The sequence below is a fragment of the Caretta caretta genome, chromosome 3 (genome assembly GCF_965140235.1).
Source record: "Caretta caretta isolate rCarCar2 chromosome 3, rCarCar1.hap1, whole genome shotgun sequence".
NCBI classification, from domain to species: Eukaryota; Metazoa; Chordata; order Testudines; family Cheloniidae; genus Caretta; species Caretta caretta.
Genome location: NC_134208.1, coordinates 196,402,419 through 196,427,202, shown reverse-complemented (window position 1 = coordinate 196,427,202; position 24,784 = coordinate 196,402,419). Strand labels below are relative to the sequence as shown.

The window sequence follows — 24,784 nt, the reverse complement described above, 5'->3', positions numbered from 1 at the left end:
GTGTCCGACAGTCACGCGGGCGCGCCTCAGCGGTTGGCGGGGAGGTGGAAAGAGACTGGGCACGAGCTAATGTAAGCGGCAGCGAGGCTGTCCCGGCGCATGCTGGGAACTGTAGTACTCCCAAGACTGAGACTGAACGGAACGTGCGGAGAGCAGGGTGGACAGAGACTACAGCACCCAGGCGGCTGCGCGGCGAGGGGCGGCCCGTTGGGATCAGCTCCCTCCTTCTCCCGCTTAATACCTTCAGCGCCGTGCGTGGGGCTGTTGCTACTGCCGTCGGCGCCTTAGCTGTGCTTAGAGGTGACCCTGAGGCTAGACAGCGACACAGCCGGACACGCCGCTTCGCCTAGCCATGGTCAGTACCGCTCGGCCTGCGGGGGATACGAAGCTCCCCCTCCCTCTGGAGAATATGGTGGTAACCCCTGCTCCCCCTCCGTACGTGTGAGAGGGTAACCCCTACATGTGGTGAGGGCCTGGGGTGCAGATCCCTCCCGCACCCCCGCTCTGTGTATGCGGGAGATCTGTACCCCTTACCTGGAGTGAGGGCTTGGGATGCAGATCCCCCTCCCTGTGTGGGTGAGGGCCTGGGGTACAGATTCCCCTCCCCGTGTACGTGGGGGACCTGTACCCCCTACCTGGGGTGAGGGCGGGGGTACAGAGCCCCCAACGCCCGCTGATATGTGTGTGTGTGGGGGGGGGGGTGACCCTGTGCAGTTCCTGGTGGGACGGGGGCGTGAGCGGAGTCTGTAGCCTGCGCCCGTCCTTGGCAGGAGGGTCGGGGGGTAGGGCGAGCAGAAGGGGCCCCGGGACCGGGCGGCCCCGTTTATCGGTCAGGCGCCATCGTTCCTATGCTGGGGTGACCCCTTATCCTTGCAGCAGAGGACACGGAGCCTGCAGCCTGGGCCGGAGCCCGGAGTGGTTCCCGAACGCTGCAGGCTGGGGCGCTTGCCGCGGGCACATCGGCGTGAGCCGTGGCTGTGAACAGAGCTGCCAGCTGTTGGGTAAAATCTTGGTGTGGTTTTATAGAAACCGTCTGTTAATTGCGGGAGGGGAAGTGGGTGACGTCGCTTTTCGTAGTGTCTCGAGGTGACTTTGAAAGTGTTCTCCAGTGGGTTATTGTAGAAGCAGTGCACCTGAGTCTCAAACTGTTCCAGCCAGGGGTGCATGTCTGCTGCAGCATTCAAACTAGCAATGATAATTCATTGTTTTTCATAAAGTGCTGTATCCTGATCTAGAAGGTCCCATCCTGATCTAGAATGTCACCGGTCATGGGGATTATATGGCGTTCTTCTCTGTGTTACTTTCCAGTTCCTTTTCTGTTCGAGCTGTGTGACTTAGGCAGGTTAGAACATCAGGGACTTCAGGAGGTCATCTAGTCCAACCCCCTGCTCAAAGCAGGACCAATCCCAAATGGTCCCCTCAAGGATTGAACTCACAACCCTGGGTTTAGCAGGCCAATGCTCAAACCACTGAGCTATCCCTCCCCCCGAAATGATGGGAAGGGATGGGCGCTGGAACTAATCCCAGACACTAGCCCTGGATTTCAATTGCATTTCTTCTTCTTATGGTAATAGTGAAATGGTTGAGTTGAAAAGCTGTTTTGCTTGGAAAGGCCTGAAATATAAACATTCTCCTTTCCCTGTTAAAATAAAAGGAGTACTTGTGGCACCTTAGAGACTAACCAATTTATTTGAGCATAAGCTTTCGTGAGCTACAGCTCACTTCATCGGATGCATACTGTGGAAAAGCTCCTTTTCTTTTTGCGAATACTGACTAACACGGCTGTTACTCTGAAATCTGTTAAAATAGGTGTTAGTGATGTCACTAAAAGCATTGTAAGGAGCTATATTCATTACACTGCTTCTGTCCTTTCTGGTGTAACAATAAGGCGCACGCTGCCTGTGCTCTGGCCTTAAGTTTTAAGTTGCTTCCATTTCCTATGTATGATGCATCTAGAAATTTGTTCACTTTAAATGTGTAAAGTGATATGATATTGCTTGCTGTGGCATGTATAAATTACTTGCTTCCTGTCACTATCCAATGTATATAAGGAGATAATCCTTCTTCCATCTCTAGTAATGGATTTATTTTTTGTTTTGCCCCTCATGTCTTCCTTGACCCTAAATCCTGCTCTTCAATTCCAGATTTTTCTACCCCACTCTTGTTTTATTTGTGTATCTAAAATGCTACTCTAGTGATGTCTAGTCCCTGGAGAACCTTATCGTTTTGATTTCACGTTCACTACTCCAGTCATGTCAATTCAGGATGTTCCCAATCCCATTTAGCATTAGGGATGACAGTTTTGAAATTTCTGAAAACAGTCCCCCATGATTTGGTATAATTGCCATTAGCCAAATCCTCATGTGAACAACGCTCATGTTTAGGAGCACCTATCTCAACTTCCATTTTAAAGGAACGGACTGGGGAACATTACATTGGTACAGTACTTGCACATAGCTAATAACTTCAAGTGCTAAATTGTCTCACAACTCTCTGAAATGTATAAGAATGCAGTTTTCTCAACTAATTCCTCTACTCAAATGTGGAAAGGACAGAATAAAAGTCTGAGACAAGGTGACTAAGGCAGTATCTCTTATTGGAACAAATTTGTTGGTGAAAGAAATGAGAAGACCTCTGTAGAGCTCAAAAGTGTATCTGTTTTATTGGACCAACTTCTGTTGGTGAAAGATATTCCCTCGTGCACCTTGTTTTTCTCATATATGGGACCAGCACAGCTACCGTGCGACTTCAAATGAGTTGGTCTGTCAGCCAAGTCTTATTGGTCTGATATCTGACTCTTAAGCTTTCAGCTTCAGTAATATTGATTACTTATAGTTTTAAAATGTTTTATCAAGCAAGGTGGGTTACTGCTAACACTTGAACTGTGCATGGACTACTGTCCTCTTAATCCCACTTTCCTGGATGTTGTAAAGCAAGGTACGTTATCACAGTTAGTAATTAAGTTACGGATTTTGTAACACAGTCCACCTCTGTGTAGGTAGGATATAGTTCTTCTGCCCCCTCCCTTGCCTCCTACTGACAGAGGACAATCTGATATTAATTTGATACTATCCTTTGTAACTACCTGCAGCATAGCTAGCTTATTTGTTTTGTTAAATAGTACTGTATCCAGCAAGTTTGAGAAGTCCTAAATCTGTTAAAATTGAAGGTGTTATACTTTGCAAAAGATACTAATTAAGGCAATAAGCACTTATGTAAAAGTACGGCGGGGAAGGGAATAAATGGTGCTGATGTCAGTCTCCAGGTTTGAGATTGAAAGCTTGTGCTCTATAACCAAGTATTCTTTTAAAAAAGGCTATTTTAATATATTTTCCTCCCCTTCAGAATTCTACTTATGTTGTCTTTTGAAGCTATCTGAGGATGTAGAGGTCCTGTACATGCGAATACAATGAAACAGTTTATTTTTCCACCCTTTCTCTTGTAGAGAACTAAATATTCCATACCCTTTCCTGGCTCTCTTCCACACTTTTTGAATTTGACAGGGGAGATATAAATAGCTTCAAAATATGTTAATTGAACTTATTCTATATATTTCATGTAACAAACTCTAAAAACTGGCAACCACTAAAGGTCACTGCTCTAGTTACCAGAACATGAAAGCATTTTTATTAAAGTTCAGTGTAGGAGCCAAGTCGCAGATTAAAATGACTGTCCTATGTACCTAAGGTTCCTTTCTGAAAGAATGTAAAGGGACATGATCATCTTGACATCTAGCAAGTTTAAAGCAAAACTGATTTTAAAAGTAGCTTCAGTGGCTCAGTGCTGCTATATCTTGCCATTTTTGATTAAAACAAATCACAATATTTAGTGGTTGTTTTTAACTCCCTAGCTTCTGACTCTAGAGACCATGTGCATGAAAACCTGTTTTTGTCTAACAAATAAAAAACCTCTAATACTCATTGTTGCAGAGAAGAAGCTTGAATACATGAAGTGAGTGCATTCTAAAGAGTCAACCTAGACAGCTAATAAACAGTTAATAAAATAGTAAAAGCTAATAAAAATAATAAAATAAAATTAATGAGACAATTTAGAAGTAGTAATGGCTTAAGCCAGTTATGGTGGTTTTTCTTCTTCTTCTTTTTTTGGGGGGGGGGGGGTACGACAGTAACTCCATGATTTTTACAACCTTGTTTGATAATACCGGGTGCTACACTTGCCTCAAACCTGCAAGCCAATTTTTGTGGCATTCTCATTTTACTATGCAAGTCTTGTGTCTCCTGTTGCTGTGTTAAAGACCTACCTGTGCAAACTGATTCTAAAGGGGAAATGGTTGAAACTGACTAGATAGAGTAAAATAAAAATTATTTAATCTATTAAATTTCCTTAAGCGTTGCTTGTAACACTAGTGGGGTGGGGGGGAAATCACACCTGATTTGCTGAAGTGTTACAATCCAGAGAAACAGTGCCAACCCCCCTGTCCCCCAATAAAACAGGACAGCACCATCATTTAAGTTGGAAGTCACGCTTTCATTTTGCAGAAGTGCAGTATTACTAACTTCTCCCCTAAATTAAACTATAATTAATTTGAAGTGATGAAAAGCGAGTGTAGGGGAACACAATCTTAGTGTGCCAGTGTTGCATGTTGTCCCGGTTCAAGACCGGTTCAAGATGGTTTGTAAATGTTCGTGTAATTGAGTGATAAGTTCATTTTTCATTGTTTTTTACAACTGTCTCTTTTTTTTATCACAACTAGCAGAAAGATCATCATTTCACTTATTCTGACAGAAAACAGATCCCCTTCAGAAACATCTTGGTGAAGACTAAATTTTTAACATCTGGTACAAAGCAGACTTCTCAGGTTACATAATGCTAACTCACTTGTACAGTTCTGTCATCTAGCCAGATTCATGATTCTGTGATCAAAGAACATGTAAAACGCTGCTTCTCTATCCTATGGTTGTGTAATATAGCCATCATTCTTGGAATGGTTGTTTTTTTTGTTCCCTTTTCCCCAGAAATTCCAACACCTTCATGACTTGTAGTAACAAGAATTGAGAGCTTAACCTCACATGCTACAAAACAGGAAACCTTCAAAGGACAGATTTTTGATATGTAACAGCGAGTTGACTTTTTCAAAAAGTCAATTTGATGACTTAAGTTTAACAATACACAATTACTATAGGAGTGACTAACTCAACTTGTTTATACCTTGGAGTCCTAATAGTCTAACCTCCTAATTTTTGCTGTTTTCATTTTATAAAATGAAACTAGATAACCATAAAATGAGGCTATCTAACACCAGCATGATGCCATAGTGCTTGGATTCTGAATACTTTACAGGGAATACAGTTAAATCCAGAAGCTGATTTCATTAGGAAATCCACAAAAGCTTCTCTAGGGTGGTAACTCTTAGCCCTGACTCCCAAACTGGGATTTTATTATCTTCACAAGGCCTGCTCTAAATTTAAAAGTTCAGCTACATACCTATGCTGGTAAGGGATGTGCCTCTTTGCTCTGGTGTAGCTGAGTCAGCAAAAGCTCTAGTGTAGAAGCATTTATACCACTATATCTTGTGGGTACGGCAATGAAAAAATGCATCATGGACCATGAAATCTGGTCTTTTGTGTGCTTTTACCTGGTACTATACAGATTTCACGGGGGAAACCAGCGTTTCTCAAATTGGGAGTCCTGACCCAAAAGGGAGTTGCGGGGGGGGTGTCACAGTATTGCCACCCTTACTTCTGCGCCGCCTTCGGAGCTGGGTGGCCGGAGAGTGGCGGCTGCTGACTGAGGCAGCACAGAAGCAGCAGCCGCCCAGCTCTGAAGGCACTGCCAGCAGCAGTGCAGAAGTAAGGGCAGCAGTACCACAACCTCCCTCCCACCCCCCACAATAACCCTGTGACACTCGTCCCCTCCCCACCCAAACTCCTTTTTGGGTCAGGACTCCTACAATTACAACACCGTGAATTTTCATATTTAAATAGCTGAAATCATGAAATTTATTATTTTTAAAATCCTGTGACTGTGAAATTGACCAAAATGGACCATGAATTTGAGAGGGCCCTACTTTTGGGAACCATCATAAGCTATACTAGTATGGTGATGGAGGGTTTGGCTACACTTATCGGGGAATCAACACGCAGTGATCGATGCATCAAATCAACTGGAGATCACTCTCCTGTCGACTCCTGTACTCCACATGAACGAGAATTACAACAATTAAGGATTTTGATATTGCAAATCTTGTCCCACCATTTGACCCTATAAACAGACTGAAGGCAGGAAACTTGATCAGTGCTGTACGCACAATTGTGGCGGTGACTGTCCATGTCTCATAAGCAAATAGAAGTGTTGTAAGACATTTAGCTTAGTACTTACTTTTGATGCCCCTGTCATTCCATAGGACGTGTGACAGCATTCCAGATGCAGAGCTGGCTTTGGCTATGCAATGGATAATCTCATCAATTGTGACTGCATAATCCCTAGATAGCAAAATTTCTCCATGGACTGGAACGGTGTTGTTTTTAATAATTGCGTAGACATTCTCCAAAACTGGTTGGTACAGTACTTCTGTTTTCTTTAGGCTGATGGTGAAACCAAAATGAATGACTGCACAAGCCAAGTGATCAGTTATAAACTGAATGTCCTGCATCGAGTGTGCAATGGTTGCTTAATCAGCCAAAAAATAAAAAGCTGCTTACTGAGTAAATCTGCAACTTTCATGCAAGCATGAAAGCATTGCAGATTGAAAAACTTCCCATCAGTGTGGATCTAGATAAATACTCTTCTGTCAATCTCATTAAATGTATCCATAAGCATAGCTCTCAAAAGGATGGAAAAGAGTGTGGGAGCCAGCACTTGACTTTGGTGCCACTGATGACTGGAAAAGGTTCTGATAATCTTGCCATTTTCCACCACACTGGCCATCTTCCCATCATGGAAGCACCAAATGACAGAAAAAACTCTACAGGGCATCCAAACATGAACAAAATTTTCCTGAGTGCCTTGCGATTTAGAGTCTAAAGCTTTAGCTGAGTCGACAAAGAGCATGGTTTTGCTCCGTGCACTCTGCCTGAAGCTGATTGGCTGTGAAGATCATGTCTCTACTGCCCCATACAGACAGAAATCCATACTGAGATTTGAGGAGGACAGCTAGGTCTTTTTACTAATTCTTGGCTGGATTTTAAGTATTTCCCAGCAACAGGGAAATGCCACAGTAAGTATCAGTTTGCCCTATCCCCCTTCTATTTATAGAGGTGGACAATGTTGGCATCCTTAAAATCCTGTGGCAGTGACTCTTGCTCCCAGATAATGCAGAAGAGCCGTGTGAGGTGCATTGGAGTGTGGTAGCCACCCAGCTTGTAGATATTTTCTGGAATGTCATCTAGTCCATGTGCTTTCCCTTTTGACAACTGCTTGATTGCAGTTATAGTGTCATAAATTGGGGGCTAGTATAAGCTAGTCTTTCAGTGAACATTGTGGAAGAGCATTTGGAAGGGTGATTGAGATGCCAAATGAAATGTTGCATCCATTGGCCAAGTATTTCTTTTTGTCAATTAAGAGTCTGTTGCTGTCTGGGGCTCATATAGAGATATTCTGTTGTACCTCAGTCCATACACAGCACAAAGGCAAGCAAAAAAGCATTTGGTATTTTTGCAGTCTTCTGCTAGTTGTAACTCTGCCAGTTCCTTTTTCCACTAATGGTTTTTCATTTGCTCAAGTCTGCTTTAATCAATGATGTGCAGTCTTCCTAGCTGCAGAATCCTTGTCTGCTGTGTAAACTTGGAGGGCAACATGTGGTGAGTTCAAGAACTGACATTCTCATCAAATAAGTCCTGATGTTTCCTTTTTAATATAGCTGAGAACTTCAGCAGACATTGTTTTTTCCCACACTGTCTCAGCATCCACGAAGGCTTCTGTAACTGAGGGAAATGCTTCCATGTGTTTGCTGGAATTCAGAACTGTCACAATTTTCCAGACTTGAAATTCTGATTTTTTTTTTTTTTTTTTTTTTCTTCCCTGGCTTGATTTGTTGTCTGTTGCTTGAGAGCAATATGGAGGGACACTGTACCTCTCAGGAGGCAAGTGAACTGTAAATCATGGAGAGCTCTTAATCAGATGATGTTGATATAATTGATCATGTGCTAGTGTTTTGAATAAGGATGCATCCAGGTTGTCTTAGGGTATGTCTAAACTATGAAATTAGGTTGAATTTATAGAAGTCGGTTTTTTAGAAATTGGCTTTATTCGTGTGTGTGTCCCCACAGAAAATGCTGTAAGTGCATTAACTCAGCGGAGTGCTTCCACAGTACCGAGGCAAGTGTCAACTTCTGGAGTGTTGCACTGTGAGTAGCTATCCCACAGTTCCCACAGTCTCCGCTGCCCATTGGAATTCTGGGTTGAGATCCCAATGCCTGATGGGGCTAAAACATTGTCATGGGTCATTCTGGGTACATATCGTCAGGCCCCCGTTCCCTCCCTCCCTCCATGAAAGCAGCAGCAGACAATCGTTTCGTGCCTTTTTTCTTGAGTTACCTGTGCAGACGCCATACCACGGCAAGCATGGAGTCCGCTCAGCTCACTGTCACCGTATGTCTCCTGGGTGCTGGCAGACGTGGTACTGCATTGCTACACAGCAGCATCAACCCATTGCCTTGTGGCAGCAGATGGTACAGTAGGACTGGTAGCCGTCATTGTCATGTCGGAGGTGCTCCTGGCCACGTCGGCCAGGAGCACCTGGGCAGACATGGGCTCAGGGACTAAATTTGGAGTGACTTGACCAGGTCATTCTCTTTAGTCCTGCAGTCAGTCCTATTGAACCATCTTATGGTGAGCAGGCAGGCAATACGGATTGCTAGCAGTCCTACTGTACCATCTTCTGCCAGGCAGGCAAGAGATGAGGATGCCTTGCAGTCCTTCTGCACTGTCTGCCAGCCAAAGATGTAAAAGATAGATGGAGTGGATCAAAACAAGAAATAGACCAGATTTGTTTTGTACTCATTTGCTTCCCCCCCCACCCCCCGTCTAGGGGACTCATTCCTCTAGGTCACACTGCAGTCACTCATAGAGAAGGTGTAGCGAGGTAAATCTAGCCATGTATCAATCAGAGGCCAGACCAACCTGCTTGTTCCAATAAGAACAATTACTGAGGTACACCATTTCTTATTGGAACCCTCTGTGAAGTCTTGCCTGAAATACTCATTGATGTAAAGCCACCCCCTTTGTTGATTTTAATTCCCTGTAAGCCAACCCTGTAAGCCATGTCGTCAGTCACCCCTCCCTCCGTCAGAGCAATGGCAGACAATCGTTCCGCACCTTTTTTCTGTGCGGACGCCATACCAAGGCAAGCATGGAGGCTGCTCAGCTCATTTTGGCAATTAGGAGCACATTAAACACGACACGCATTATCCAGTGGTATATGCAGCACCAGAACCTGGCAGAGCGATACCAGGCGAGGAGGCGACGTCAACGCGGTCACGTGATTGATCAGAACATGGACACAGATTTCTCTGAAAGCATGGGCCCTGCCAATGCATGCATCATGGTGCAAATTGGGCAGGTTCATGCTATGGAACGCCGATTCTGAGCTCGGGAAAGAAGCACAGACTGGTGGGACCGCATAGTGTTGCACGTCTGGGATGATTCCCTGTGGCTGCGAAACTTTCGCATGCGTAAGGGCACTTTCCTGGAACTTTGTGACTTGCTTTCCCCTGCCCTGAAGCGCATGAATACCAAGATGAGAGCAGCCCTCACAGTTCACAAGCGAGTGGCGATAGCCCTGTGGAAGCTTGCAATGCCAGACAGCTACCGGTCAGTTGGGAATCAATTTGGAGTGCGCAAATCTACTGTTGGGGCTGCTGTGATGCAAGTAACCCACGCAATCAAAGATCTGCTGATACCAAGGGTAGTGACCCTGGGAAATGTGCAGGTCATAGTGGATGGCTTTGCTGCAATGGGATTCCCTAACTGTGGTGGGGCCATAGATGGCACCCATATCCCTATCTTGGCACTGGAGCACCAAGCCGGCGAGTACATAAACTGCAAGGGGTACTTTTCAATAGTGCTGCAAGCTCTGGTGGATCACAAGGGACATTTCACCAACATCAACGTGGGATGGCCGGGAAAGGTACATGACGCTCGCATCTTCAGGAACTCTGGTCTGTTTCAAAAGCTGCAGGAAGGGACTTTATACCCAGACCAGAAAATAACTGTTGGGGATGTTGAAATGCCTATATGTATCCTTGGGGACCCAGCCTACCCCTTAATGCCATGGCTCATGAAGCTGTACACAGGCAGCCTGGACAGTAGTCAGGAGCTGTTCAACTACAGGCTGAGCAAGTGCAGAATGGTGGTAGAATGTGCATTTGGACGTTTAAAGGCGCGCTGACGCGCTGACTCGCTTAGACCTCAGCGAAACCAATATTCCCACTGTTATTACTGCTTGCTGTGTGCTCCACAATATCTGTGAGAGTAAGGGGGAGACGTTTATGGCGGGTTGGGAGGTTGAGGCAAATCTCCTGGCTGCTGGTTACACGCAGCCAGACAGCAGGGCGGTTAGAAGAGCACAGGAGGGCGCGGTACACATCGGAGAAGCTTTGAAAACCCAGTTTCATGACTGGCCAGGCTATGGTGTGAAAGTTCTGTTTTGTTTCTCCTTGATGAACCCCCCCCCCCCCCCCCCGCAGCCCTTGGTTCACTCTACTTCCCTGTAAGCTAACCACCCTCCCCTCCTCCCTTCGATCACGGCTTGCAGAGGCAATAAAGTCATTGTTGCTTCACATTCATGCATTCTTTATTCATTCATCACACACATAGGGGGATGACTACCAAGGTAGCCCAGGAGGGCTGGTGGAGGAGGGAAGGAAAATGCCACACAGCACTTCAAAAGTTTACAACTTTCAAATTTACTGAATGCCAGCCTTCTGTTTTTTGGGCAATCCTCTGTGATGGAGTGGCTGGTTGGCCAGAGGCCCCCCCACCGCGTTCTTGGGCGTCTGGGTGTGGAGGCTATGGAACTTGGGGAGGAGGGCGGTTGGTTACACAGGGGCTATAGTGGCAGGCTGTGCTCCAGATGCCTTTGCTGCAGCTCAACCATATACTGGAGCATACTGGTTTGATCCTCCAGCAGCCTCAGCATTGAATCCTGCCTCCTCTCATCATGCTGCCGCCACATTTGAGCTTCAGCCCTGTCTTCAGCCCGCCACTTACTCTCTTCAGCCCGCCACCTCTCCTCTCGGTCATTTTTTGCTTTCCTGCACTCTGACATTATTTGCCTCCACGCATTCGTCTGTGCTCTGTCAGTGGGGGAGGACAGCATGAGCTCAGAACATTTCATCTCGAGTGCGTGTTTTTTTTTCTTTCTAATCTTCACTAGCCTCTGGGAAGGAGAAGATCCTGTGATCATTGAAACACATGCACCTGGTGGAGGGGGAAAAAAAGGGACAGCAGTGTTTTAAAAAGACACATTTTATAAAACAGCGGCTACACTCTTTCAGGGTAAACCTTGCTGTTAACATTACATACATAGCACATGTGCTTTCGTTACAAGGTTGCATTTTGCCTCCCCCCCCCCCCCCACGTGGCTACCCCCTCCCCGCTCCCCATGGCTAACAGCGGGGAACATTTCTGTTTAGCTACAGGCAAACAGCCCAGCAGGAACGGGCTCCTCTGAGTGTCCCCTGAAGAAAAGCACCCTATTTCAACCAGGTGACCATGAATGATATCTCACTTTCCTGAGGATAACACAGAGATAAAGAACGGATGTTGTTTGAACGCCAGCAAAAGTACACTGCAATGCTTTGTTGTACAATGATTCCCGAGTACATGTTACTGGCCTGGAGTGGTAAAGTGTCCTACCATGGAGGATGCAATAAGGCTGCCCTCCCCAGAAACCTTTTGCAAAGGCTTTGGGAGTACATCCAGGAGAGCCACGAATGCCAGGGCAAAGTAATCCTTTCACATGCTTGCTTTTAAACCATGTATAGTATTTTAAAAGATATGCTCACCGGAGGTCCCTTCTCCGCCTGCTGGATCCAGGAGGCAGCCTTGGGTGGGTTCAGAGGGTACTGGCTCCAGGTCCAGGGTGAGAAACAGTTCTGGCTGTCGGGGAAAACCGGTTTCTCTGCTTGCTTGCTGTGAGCTATCTACAACCACCTCATCATCATCTTCGTCCCCAAAACCTGCTTCCGTGTTGCCTCCATCTCCATTGAAGGAGTCAAACAACACAGCTGGGGAAGTGGTGGCTGAACCCCCTAAAATGGCATGCAGTTCATCATAGAAGCGGCATGTTTGGGGCTCTGACCCAGAGTGGCCATTCGCCTCTCTGGTTTTCTGGTAGTCTTGCCTCAGCTCCTTAAGTTTCACGCGGCACTGCTTCGGGTCCCAGTTATGGCCTCTGTCCTTCATGCCCTGGGAGATTTTGACAAAGGTTTTGGCATTTCGAAAACTGGAACAGAGTTCTGATAGCACAGAATCCTCTCCCCATACAGCGATCAGATCCCTTACCTCCCGTTCGGTCCATGCTGGAGCTCTTTTGCAATTCTGGGACTCCATCATGGTCACCTCTGCTGATAAGTTCTGCATGGTCACCTGCAGCTTGCCATGCTGGCCAAACAGGAAATGAGATTCAAAAGTTTGCGGTTCTTTTCCTGTCTACCTGGCCAGTGCATCTGAGTTGAGAGCGCTGTCCAGAGCGGTCACAATGGAGCACTCTGGGATAGCTCCTTGAGGCCAATACTGTCTAATTGTGTCCACAGTACCCCAAATTTGACCCGGCAAGGCCAATTTAAGCGCTAATCCACTTGTCGGGTGGAGTAAGGAAATCAATTTTAAGAGCCCTTTAAGTCGAAATAAAGGGCTTCATCATGTGGACGGGTGCAGGTTTACATCGATTTAACGCTGCTAAATTCGACCTAAAGTCCTAGTGTAGACCAGGGCTTATACTTGTTGGCCTGTTGAAACAGTGTATTGATGATGAGGTCGTACATGTTGCATTTGGAAAGTAGTAGCAAGCTGCTAGAGTTTGTGTTACCAACTCCATTACTAACTGTCTGGATCACCTTTCCTGGGCATCGTCATAATTGGTATAAGTACTTTCATATCCATATAAATGTTCACACTAGAGTTTTTGCCAGCGTAACCATACAAACAAAACCTTCCTAGTGTAAACAAGCTCTAAAAGAGGTCTTGCTCTTTTCATCCTTGGTATTTTTCATACTTGCAGATATGGCAGCTTAACCTCAAACCCCAGAGATTGGTTTGAGGCTGTATGAGAACTTGACATAACACACACGACCCTTTCCTCGGCCTCTGGATATTGGGCGGGGGGGATTCTTGGGCAGTGAAAAACAGTATTCACACCAGCCTTTTGCCTACTGCTTTATTTAATAAGAATGGCCATACTGGGTCATATCAATGGTCCATCTAGCCGAGTATACAGTCTTCCAACAGTGGCCATTCCCTCTGGGGCACCTGGCATTGAACAGAACATGTAATCAAGTGATCCATCCCGTCACCCATTCCTAGCCTGTGGCAAACAGAGGCTAGGGACACCATCCCTGCCAATCCTGACTAATAGGCATTGATGGACCTATCCTCCATGAACTTACCTAGTTCTTTTCTGAACCCTGTTATAGTCTTGGCCTTCACAACATCTTCTGGCAAAGAGTTCTACAGACTGACTATGCGTAATGTGGAAAAAATACTTCCTTTTTGTTTTTAAATCTGCTGCCTATTAATTTCATTTGCTGACCCTTAGTTCTTGTGTTATAAGGAGGAGTAAATTCTTCCTTATTTACTTTCTCCACACCAATCATGGTTTTTTAGTTGTCTTTTTCAAGTTGAGATGGGGTGACCACATCTGCACCCAGTATTCAAGATGTGGGCGTGCCATGGATTTATATAGAGGCAATATGATATTTTCTGTTTTTATTTATCTGTTAATGATTCCCAACATTCTGTTCGCTTCTTTGACTGCTGCTGCACACTGAGTGGATGTTTTCAGAGAACTATCCACCATGATTCCAAGATCTTTCTTGAGCATATCACTTGAACTGCTACATAACTTCTTAGTTGGTGTCCTATTTACAGTTCCATCAGATAGCTAGGTTTGCAGTATTCTACAAATCTCCACTTGCAAGTAAATCTGCACATTAATGAGAGCAGTCTAATATAGTGTGATGTAATTCTACGCTGCATATTCTGCCAATCTTCTGAAGACTTGTGCAGGCTCTCCAATAAGTCTGAAGCATAAAAGCTACATAGTAGTCTAATGGAATTTTGTGACTCTGTATTTGAAGTGCCTATGCTTTAAAAAGGCAGTATTTTTCCCCATACATTAAATTGTTCCGGCCTTCATTTAAAATACTCCATCACTCTCTTCCGTACAAAGTGCAAACAAGCCTTGGAATATTTCCAGTTCTGGGGTTTCAAGTTGCAGCTTTTTGGCTACCTTTCTGTAGGTCTGGTCTGCTCCCAGAAGACATTTGGGAGTGCAGCTATTGGTTTGAAAGAGAAGCAGAATCCTAGAAGCTGACCCTGTGCTGGGTTTTTGCACATGCTTCGCATCCAGAAGTATTAAATATTTGAATGCTCTTTCTACAATAACTGCTGAAAATGCTTAATGGCTCTCTAATCAGGGAAAACTATATTACCAGCAATGTATTAGCTAAGTCTGTATTTCTTTTACAGTCTGAACCAATTAGAGTCCTAGTGACTGGAGCTGCTGGTCAGATCGCCTATTCTCTGCTCTACAGCATTGCCAAGGGAGATGTCTTTGGCAAAGAACAGGTAATGGTTAAACTGAACTGTCACATGTCGTCTTCAACAGTATTGAAGAAACTAGAATCTGTAAAATCTCTTGATAAACTTGGAGTTAAGTTTTCCTGTGAGCCTTCACATTTCATGCAAAGACATAAGTTACTGTTTTAAGTGTAGGGTTGCCAACCCTCCTGATTTTTGCCAGGAGTCGCCCAGTATTGGGCTCTATCTCCCGGAGGCTACTGAAGCCAAACGGGGAGATTTTAGGCCGTCAAAAGTCCGGCAGCGCAGTGGGACTAAGGCAGGCTCCCTGGCCCCATGCCGCTTCAAGAAGTGGCCAGCATGTCCCTGTGGTCCCTGGGAGGTGGACAGGGGTCTCCATGTGCTGCCTGCACCCCAAGCACAGACTCCACAGCTCCCATTGGCCAGGAACTGCGGCCACTGGGAGCTGCAGGGGTGATACCTGCAGGCAGAGGCAGTGCACAGAGCCCCCTGGCTCTCGCTCTCCCTCTTCTCTCCTCCCTCCCCACCCACCCCAAGATGCAGGCATGTGCTGGCTGCTTCCAGGAACAGCGCAGGGCCAGGGCAGGCAGGGAGCCTGCCTTACCCCCATTGTACCGCCAACCAGCTGGAACCCGCACCCCAGCCCTGAGCCCCCTCCCAGAGCCTGCACCCGCTGCCTGAGCACCCTCCAACACCCAAACTCCCTCCCAGAGCTTGCACCCCAATTCCCTGCCTCAGGCTCAGCCCAGAGCCCACACCCCCTCCTGCACCCCAACCCCCTGTGCCAGCCTGGTGAAAGGGAGTGAGCGACAGAGGGAGGGGAGATGGAGTGAGTGGGGCAGGGAAAGGATGTTTGGGTTTGTGTGATTAGACCGTTACCAACCCTAGCAGTGAGCCTGAAGAGAAGAAATAGAGCCTTGAGTTATTCTACATCCTGGTTTTCATATGCATTTAATGCTGAATTGTGATGCTGCTGTTAGTCACTCTGTCTTAGTAAATGGGCTGTTATACATTCCCATCTCCCCCAAAAGGTGTGATATTAACTAATATCTGGCTGCAGGAGGAAATAATTGAAAACCTGAAGCCTACACTTATTGTTCCATATGCTTTTAAATTACTTTGTTTTACAGCCTCTTGTTCTTATACTGTTGGATATCACTCCCATGATGACTGTACTGGATGGCGTAATGATGGAACTGCAAGACTGTGCCCTTCCACTCCTGAGAGGTGACCAAAAGGAATACAGACTTTCTTAAAGTTAACTTAGCTTGATTAACTGCAAACTGTAAGAGAAATAGGATCAACTCTTCAGATACGGATGTAATATTTGCATATGTAAAATTGCTATTTGCATATATAATGATTGGGAATTTGGTTTATACTATTTAAACCTTGAAAGTAAGATGGCAAACAGTTGGCTGCTTGAACTATCATGTCACGATGGGCCTCCTGGCCTAGTAGTGAAATAGCCTTGTCTTTTCTGATATGCCAGTCCTTTTTCTGAGAAGGTTATAAAACACAAACTCTTAAAATCAAGTCATTTCTCAATTTTGTCTTTATTTCAGTGATCAACTTGTGTAACAAATTCTGGATTCTCAAGTATAGTCTCTTGAGGTGGAAGAAAGTGAGCTAATGGGCAATGCTGTAGTTATTATAGTAATGGTTTCAAATATCAGTTGATAAATAAAACTTCCCAGACTGTGTAGTTTTACTCAACCTTCTCCAGTGTGAATTGATATCGCTGGTTACTGAGGAAAGGAAAACTCATTTGGGTCATACACAAAAATCCAATGCTATTACATGGGTTGGAAGGGATAGGGAAGTGAGGAGTATAGGGTACATCAAAGGGTACAGGCAAACAAATGAGGATGCATAATTCATTCACGTTAGGAAGTTGCTAACACCCATCGACAACTTAGTGTAAGGAAAGAGCAGTAATTAAACTAGTAAAGATGGGCATTTGCTCTCTGGGTGTGTCTTTGTCACAGCTGCCTGTCTGATTAGTGCTTTAAATAGAAGATAGTCCAAAGAATAATTCCATTGATGTTGCCATAGAATTCCCCAAAAGATTGGTCTGTTACTAATTCTGTCTCTTCCCTCCTTTGCTTACAGAGGTCATTGCAACAGACAAGGAGGAGGTTGCATTTAAAGATCTTGATATAGCTGTTCTGGTTGGCGCCATGCCAAGGAGAGAGGGCATGGAGAGGAAAGATTTACTCAAAGCAAATGTGAAAATTTTTAAATCCCAGGGTGCAGCCTTGGACAAGTATGCCAAGAAGACGGTCAAGGTAATTCCAGTTAAAAAATAAATAGTTTCTGTAAACTCTTTACCAAGCAACTTAAAGATCCCAGCAAGAGCTGTAGAGTAGTACTGATGTAGCATAAGGACAAATTTTGTTTTACGGAAGTCTTGCTTCTCAAATGCTCTGAATTGGCCAAAGCCTGAGTGGAGGCATCCTATTAGACCCCCTAGTTGATCTAGGGAATGATCCCAGTCCATTCACTGAACCATGTTCTAGGTAGGAGTGTGTAGTGTCCTGCAGTTACTCTTCAGAGGTGAGGAGCAGTAGAGTGAGACAAGGTGGCCTCCTATCAAGATATCGCATGCAGATGAACAACCAGTTTACCGATGCAAACTTGGCTCCTATTTCATATGAATCTGTAGCTTTAATGACTTCTGTATCAGTCAAAAGTCACAAAATAAAAAAAGGCTGTTTTAGATTTAGTTTTTAAAGTCACATTGGAGAGGTTGTTTTAAATGTCTTTCTTTCCAGTAGCTCAGGTACAATTAATAGAATCATGTGGCTTCCCTCCTACAGCTCCTAATCTCATACTCATGCTCCCACTGTGCTTTGTAACTGACTTTAATGCCTGCTTCCTCTGCTGATGAACTTCCAGCTGAGTCTACAGGGCTGTTGAGTGTTTTCTACAGTTGAAATAAAAATTAGCATCCGCTCTTACAGAGTAATGGGGAACTAAGAAGTTGGAATATCAAAAAGGGAAATATAAAAGCATGTCTCTAGATCCGCTCACTAGATGGAGGCTGTATGGAGCTTGACACTGTTGTTTTTTTCTTCATCAATTAATCTGTCCCTTTCATATTAAGAGAAACTGATTTAACTTGAGACACAGCATCTTACTTCAAATAGGCAACAATTCCTTCAGTCATAACTGATCATGTAAAGCAGTGTCATCTAGTAGAACTTCCTTAAATGGGAAACTTTAATGGGGGGGTGGGGAGAGCAGAAAGCAAGCAAGCAAAGAGCTGACTAGTTTGTGTGTATAGTCCTTTTAATGTATTAAGAGATTGTGGGGGATTTTTGCACAGGGTAACTAGACTGGAGGTCAGTGGCGCTGACCTAAATACTGGTCTCCTTTATTATAGAGGCACTTGTGAAGAAGCATTTAAAAAGAACTGTTCTGTGATTCTATATTTATGATATCCTCTTGAGTGTATTCTTTTTTTTTTTTGATAAAGGACTTTCAGTTAGTGATTGTATACAATATGTTTAGGATTTAAACAAGACTTTTTGTCTTCATTTCTTGACAGCTTCTTTGGAGTAAAGCCTTTTCTTTACAAATGCTGAATGTTGTGTTTTCCCAGCTGAGGGAAATGAATTTGCAGAAACTGTAGCTTGGCTAAAAAGTTGACTTCTCTTCTCGTCCCACTCCCCTTCATTGCCTTCCTAGGTTGTGGTGGTAGGAAATCCAGCAAATACCAACTGCCTGACTGCTTCAAAGTCAGCTCCCTCAATACCAAAAGAAAACTTCAGCTGTCTAACTCGTTTGGACCACAACCGAGCTAAAGCCCAGGTAGGAAGAATCCATCCAGGGCTAGAAGACCTTCTTATGTCTGTCTTATAAAGAAATGCTTAAGTTCTCTCAGAAAGTAGTGTGTTATACTTAGATGTACTAAACACTTAAAGTGTAGCCGAAATTAGTCTGTTTCATGTCTTTTCTAAATTCAAATTAGATTGCTCTGAGACTTGGTGTAACTGCTAGTGATGTGAAGAATGTCATCATCTGGGGGAATCACTCCTCCACTCAGTACCCAGATGTTAACCATGCTAAGGTGAAAGTGCAAGGAAAGGAAGTTGGAGTTTATGAAGCTGTAAAAGATGACAGCTGGCTGAAGGGTGACTTTATTGTGGTAAGATTTTTCTGTTTGTTAATGATCTCTCAGTGTAACTGTACTATACTGTGCTCCTGTTGGACTAATTCTGACTCGGTGTAAAAAGCTAGTGTTAATATATACACCATGGAAATCTTATGGGAAACTTTAGCAAAGCAGATCTTCCAGTCCTACTAAAATGATTTGTCTTCAAATAGCTTGTCAGAATAATCCTATATTTGCATCTTTAAAATCTGTAGTCCTGTTCCTGTGGTGCTTTCTTTTGCATAAATCTAAATAAGTATGCTAGCTGGATTTTTTTTTTTTCCTGCTGAAATGATCAACCGTGAAAGTTAATGTTGAGAGTCAAAATTGCTGCCACTGGGTATCATCTGGTGTCCTAGCCTAGGAGAGGATAGTTCACTTTTTAGTAATTTTAGTCCAAAGAATTGGAAAAGCTCCCCTCTGAATATACTGATCATCACTTGGGGATGACAGTTTTTGGGTGTCTGTCTTTTTTTGTTTTTTAAGGCTGCCATTTTTTAACTCAAGGATTCTGTGGTTTGACTGCTGAGCAGTGGTTCCCATAAAGAATTTGAATTGCCTGTGCTCCATAGGCTTTCATAGAATATCAGGGTTGGAAGGGACCCCTGAAGGTCATCTAGTCCAACCCCCTGCTCGAAGCAGGACCAATTCCCAGTTAAATCATCCCAGCCAGGGCTTTGTCAAGCCTGACCTTAAAAACCTCTAAGGAAGGAGATTCTACCACCTCCCTAGGTAACGCATTCCAGTGTTTCACCACCCTCTTAGTGAAAGTTTTTCCTAATATCCAATCTAAACCTCCCCCACTGCAACTTGAGACCATTACTCCTCGTTCTGTCATCTGCTACCATTGAGAACAGTCTAGAGCCATCCTCTTTGGAACCCCCTTTCAGGTAGTTGAAAGCAGCTATCAAATCCCCCCTCATTCTTCTCTTCTGCAGGCTAAACAATCCCAGCTCCCTCAGCCTCTCCTCATAAGTCATGTGTTCCAGACCCCTAATCATTTTTGTTGCCCTTCGCTGGACTCTCTCCAATTTATCCACATCCTTCTTGTAGTGTGGGGCCCAAAACTGGACACAGTACTCCAGATGAGGCCTCACCAATGTTGAATAGAGGGGAACGATCACGTCCCTCGATCTGCTCGCTATGCCCCTACTTATACATCCCAAAATGCCATTGGCCTTCTTGGCAACAAGGGCACACTGCTGACTCATATCCAGCTTCTCGTCCACTGTCACCCCTAGGTCCTTTTCCGCAGAACTGCTGCCTAGCCATTCGGTCCCTAGTCTGTAGCGGTGCATTGGATTCTTCCATCCTAAGTGCAGGACCCTGCACTTATCCTTATTGAACCGCATCAGATTTCTTTTGGCCCAATCCTCCAATTTGTCTAGGTCCTTCTGTATCCTATCCCTCCCCTCCAGCGTATCTACTACTCCTCCCAGTTTAGTATCACCCGCAAATTTGCTGAGAGTGCAATCCACACCATCCTCCAGATCATTTATGAAGATACTGAACAAAACCGGCCCCAGGACCGACCCTTGGGGCACTCCACTTGATACCGGCTGCCAACTAGACATGGAGCCATTGATCACTACCCGTTGAGCCCGACAATCTAGCCAGCTTTCTACCCACCTTATAGTGCATTCATCCAGCCCATACTTCCTTAACTTGCTGACAAGAATACTTTGCTACCTTCTAGCTTGTTTCTGGGTGCAGTTTAAATTTTGTTTGGCCTATTAAACAAGTCCTTTGCTTGCTCTGTAAGGTTGTGAGGTCCAGTCCCTCTTTTCTAATTATTATACACTCTCAGTTGAGGTGCTGGAGTTCCTAGATTTAAACAGGAGGGCTTCAGTGCTGGATCCTTGACTCTGGCCTGCTGCACACAGTGGGGATAGGCCCTCATGGATATATCATATAGCTGGTCTGTTACGTGTATGTGTGTGTTGTCTGAGGGGATAGTAAGACTGTTTAGAGGTGCTTGCTTCCTAGGGGATGAGTTGGGGTCTAACTAACTGGTACCGAGTCAGTGAACAAACTTTGGCTGTTATAAATATTGTACATGAATGAGACTTGCTTTTTACGTATACATTTCAGCAATTCGCTTAGTCTGACATAAGTGTCTTCGAAAAGAGACAGGGATCTTCAGGTACTATCAAATGACTCAATAGCATGTGAAATAAGTTCTATGTAATCTTTAAAGTTGCTTGATAGCTCATGTGGGACACGCATGTTAAGTAATTCACTTCTAGTCTTCAGCTGGCCACTAAACTATAAATGTTCTGCCATAAATTAACCTATACATAAGGCCCTACTTAATTTGCGGTATTGTAGATTTTTGCAGTATTAGGCTTCCACCACAGTTTTGTCAGATGTGCGGCTGACAACAGGAGCCCCAGCCCTCAGACAGGCAGCTGACAGTGGGAGCAGGTTTTTCCAAATTATTGCAAATAATAAAGGTCCATTATTTTTTTTCCACATCTTGTCTGAAACTGTCACAATTATTTGACAATCATCCTGCAATTCAAGTAGGGCCTTACCTAGAAACTTTAAAAAAAGCTTCAGTTACTGAACCGAAACGGTTACAGATCACCTGATGTGACGCTTGTGAAATGTCCTACATTGACAGCCCCGTAAGATAGGCTGCTAGCCACAAACCTGGTACAGCAAGAAACCTAGCACTGCCAGCCTCCCCAACCCTTCAGTGTGTGTCTGCCTTGACCCTTGCAGAACATTTCTAGGCTGTTAGCCTGTTCTACTTCGGTGTTACAGCTGCTTATTGGTAGGATTGTATATCTGCCATAATTCAACTGTGAACATCTTGCTCTCCAACTCTGAGGGTTTTTAGTGAAGACTATACAAAACTTTCTCCCATGACAATTACTCTTGGGGTATTTTTGTGCCAAAAACTTAAATTCTATGCACAATATTTTAAAATTCTGCATATTTGTCAAAATAACACCATATAATCATGCCAATTTCAATTATTTTTGGTAATTCATTTCAAAATACCTGTTATCAAGTATGTCTGTCTGTGTTGTTACAGACAACAAAAGATTCAGAAAATGTGTTGAAAAATTCCTTGTTAGGCATATGAATACAGAACTGAGTAATTCATTTAAACTACAATACTGAAACTTTTCCCACCTCCTTCAGAAGTACAAAGGCTTGGGGGAGTCAGGGGTAATGGAGGAACTGCAGGAGAGGGAAATAATTGCTGGGAAGGAGCCTGGGCGTGAACCTTGAAAGTGTTTGGGTATGGGTGGGAGAAATATGGAACAGTGGGGGTGGGATTGTTGGTGAGCCTTTCCTATGCAAACCCTGGCTGATCCCAGCCTCTCCCATTCAGTCAGGCACATCTGCTCTGTCCCCATGTGTCCTTGTATCTCCCACTCCCCATTCAGCCTCTGGCTCAATATTGTTGCCCCACCAGCACCTGTGCCCTTGCTCTAGTCTGTCCCCCCCTGTGTGACACACACCCACCCGCCCCCAGCAGCCTAGTGTGTCCTGCTCTGTCTGTCCCTCCCATATCCTATGCCTCCTCATGGGCAGGGCCCTGTCAGGAAGTCAGCCTCTGCCCCTTCCCTCTCCACAGCTGACTGCTTCCTCCGATGAGCCAGCAGCCCTCTCTTTTGTCACCACATGAGCCTGTGGTGGGCAAAAGGTGTAAGTGCATCTTCCCTTCACCTCTCCATCAGAATTAATTCTGCGGGGGACATAAATTCTGCACTTGCACAGTGGGCAGAAATTCCCCCAGCAGTAGTCTGTTAGCAGTAACTAGACAACAAAGCCACTGCTTGCTTGCTTAAACCTAGTGTTATTTATGGACTATATGCAAATGAGATGTCCAATTCTGGGGGTTTTTTATCTTTACTACAGACTGTTCAGCAACGTGGTGCAGCTGTTATTAAAGCCAGGAAGCTGTCCAGTGCAATGTCAGCTGCCAAAGCTATCTGTGACCATGTGAGGGACATCTGGTTTGGCACTCCAGAGGTAAATATTGCTATGGCACATTCAGAGGTGCTCATGACTAATCTCTTTAAACTTTTGTGTTTTTTAATGTCCTTCTGCACTGGGTAGATTAATCTGTCTAATCATGAGTGACCAAAGATATTACACACTTGGGACGATAACAAATGCAGCAAGGCTTTCTATAGTATAGACTTGGGGGGGGGGGGGGTTCTATAAGAAATTAAATTTGTGCCCACTGTAATAGCAAGGAAATCTATTTATCACTAATCTTTTGTTTTCAGGGGGAATTTGTTTCCATGGGAGTCATTTCTGATGGAAATTCCTATGGTATCCCAGAGGATTTGCTCTATTCATTCCCTGTTGTAATCAAGGTAACTGCACTATTTAAATCTATTGAGGTTTAACTTTTGAAATGTCTTGAGTGGGAGGTTATGTAGATTACAGTGGTAGCATTTTAGGATTTGGATCATTGGTGCTGTGAAGCAGGCTTTCAACATACTTCTGCCTACTGTGAGATGCCCATTACACTCACTGTTCCATAATTTGGCAAATGAATATTGGATGGCTGCAGAAAATCGTAGTCTGAAGTGTAGGGAGAAGGAGGCAGAAAGAATACACTTCTATACTGAATTTGAAGAAAAATATTAATGCTTTTAAGACTGCTCAGGTAAAAAGAAATTAGAGACATAAGTCCATCTGCTTCACAGTAAGCTTGTTTGGGGATATTTACATGTAAATTTACCATTATCTTGTAACTTATCTAGAATGGGATTTCTCATTCAGGTGGCAAACTCTAGTCACTAAACTACATCAGACTTCAAGACACAGATCTGCTCCACACCATCACTTGGTTTCAGTTGGAGCAAGCATGTGTTCTAACACAATTTCTGGACCACAGATTAGCATTTGTGTTCAGAGGTGTCCCTCGTTTCACTATCGTACCTAAACTGCAAAATTAGGTGCTGCTTTTAAACTGTACAAGACTTGTTCTCATACAGACTAACTTTCAAACAGGATAAAACCTGGAAGTTTGTTGAAGGTCTTCCTATTAATGACTTCTCCCGAGAGAAGATGGATCTGACTACAAAGGAGTTGATGGAAGAAAAGGAGACTGCTGTGGCATTTATTTCCAGTCCATGACTAGCTGGTCATCAAGGTTTAGAAAATCCCTTAAAAGCTGAAGAGTCTAAAAGTCGTCTGTAAATCTAGTAACCCATGCTGTTGCTGTATTCAAGCTTTTGTTTTGTGGCAGTCATTCATTTTAAAGGTCACATGCTTATTGGTACACTTGTGCCTATTATCAAGAGTTCTTGGCAATTAAACATACAAGCGATTCAAAATCTGTTCCCCCTCCCCCCAAAAAAAAACAACCCCATAACTGGTCAGTAATACATGTTTTCTGTATCTAATAGAGACTAGTAATTCAGTCTTGTTCAGAAATTGGCACTGGTGGCATTTGAATTATTATCTCGATCAGGGTTAACAGTCAAGTGGCTTAATATTAAAAGGAAGATAAAAATGCCAGTAGTTCTCCTTGAACTAATACTTTCCTATTTTAAAAATGCAAGAAGGAAATTAGTTGATGGATACAGAGCATGTACTGTTCATTCTGGTTACGCTTCACTGTGTTTGTAATAGAAACATTAAAGGATGGTTAATTGCACAATGGATACCGATCACCTTTTCCCTGTCTTTTCTGACTTCTAAACCTACTTTTGCCTCTGTAAATCGTGTGATGGGCAGGATACCTCTCTGGGCAGCTCTATAACTGATGGTTTTGTACAAATATTCTCTTGTGTTCAACCTTGAGTTAAAGGGGCAGGGGAGAAGAGCAAAGCTTAGAAGGTATGGATATAGGCTACTACAGGTCTTTGGGAAGTCTTATTAATGATTTAGCACTTCCGTGTTGCTCTTTCCAACTAAAATACCCCTTTATTCTAT

The 24,784-nt window shown here is 44.2% G+C and overlaps 1 protein-coding gene across 1 annotated transcript; it reads left to right on the top strand.

Moving 5' to 3' along the window:
- The first annotated feature begins 198 nt into the window (after positions 1-198).
- On the top strand, positions 199-24,513 carry MDH1 (malate dehydrogenase 1). The gene is made up of 9 exons (XM_048842690.2): positions 199-355; positions 14,650-14,748; positions 15,852-15,948; positions 16,834-17,009; positions 18,412-18,534; positions 18,695-18,871; positions 22,751-22,864; positions 23,125-23,214; positions 23,858-24,513. Exons 1-9 carry the CDS (start codon positions 353-355, stop codon positions 23,981-23,983), a joined length of 1,005 nt encoding a protein of 334 aa, XP_048698647.1. The 5' UTR covers positions 199-352; the 3' UTR covers positions 23,984-24,513.
- Positions 24,514-24,784: the final 271 nt, after the last annotated feature.

Bases quoted from the DNA above. Each gene is read 5' to 3' on its own strand.
- MDH1 (XM_048842690.2), top strand. The intron at 15,949-16,833 runs GTGACCAAAAGG...CTTTGCTTACAG, and splicing joins TGCCCTTCCACTCCTGAGAG to AGGTCATTGCAACAGACAAG. The intron at 23,215-23,857 runs GTAACTGCACTA...ACTTTCAAACAG, and splicing joins CATTCCCTGTTGTAATCAAG to GATAAAACCTGGAAGTTTGT.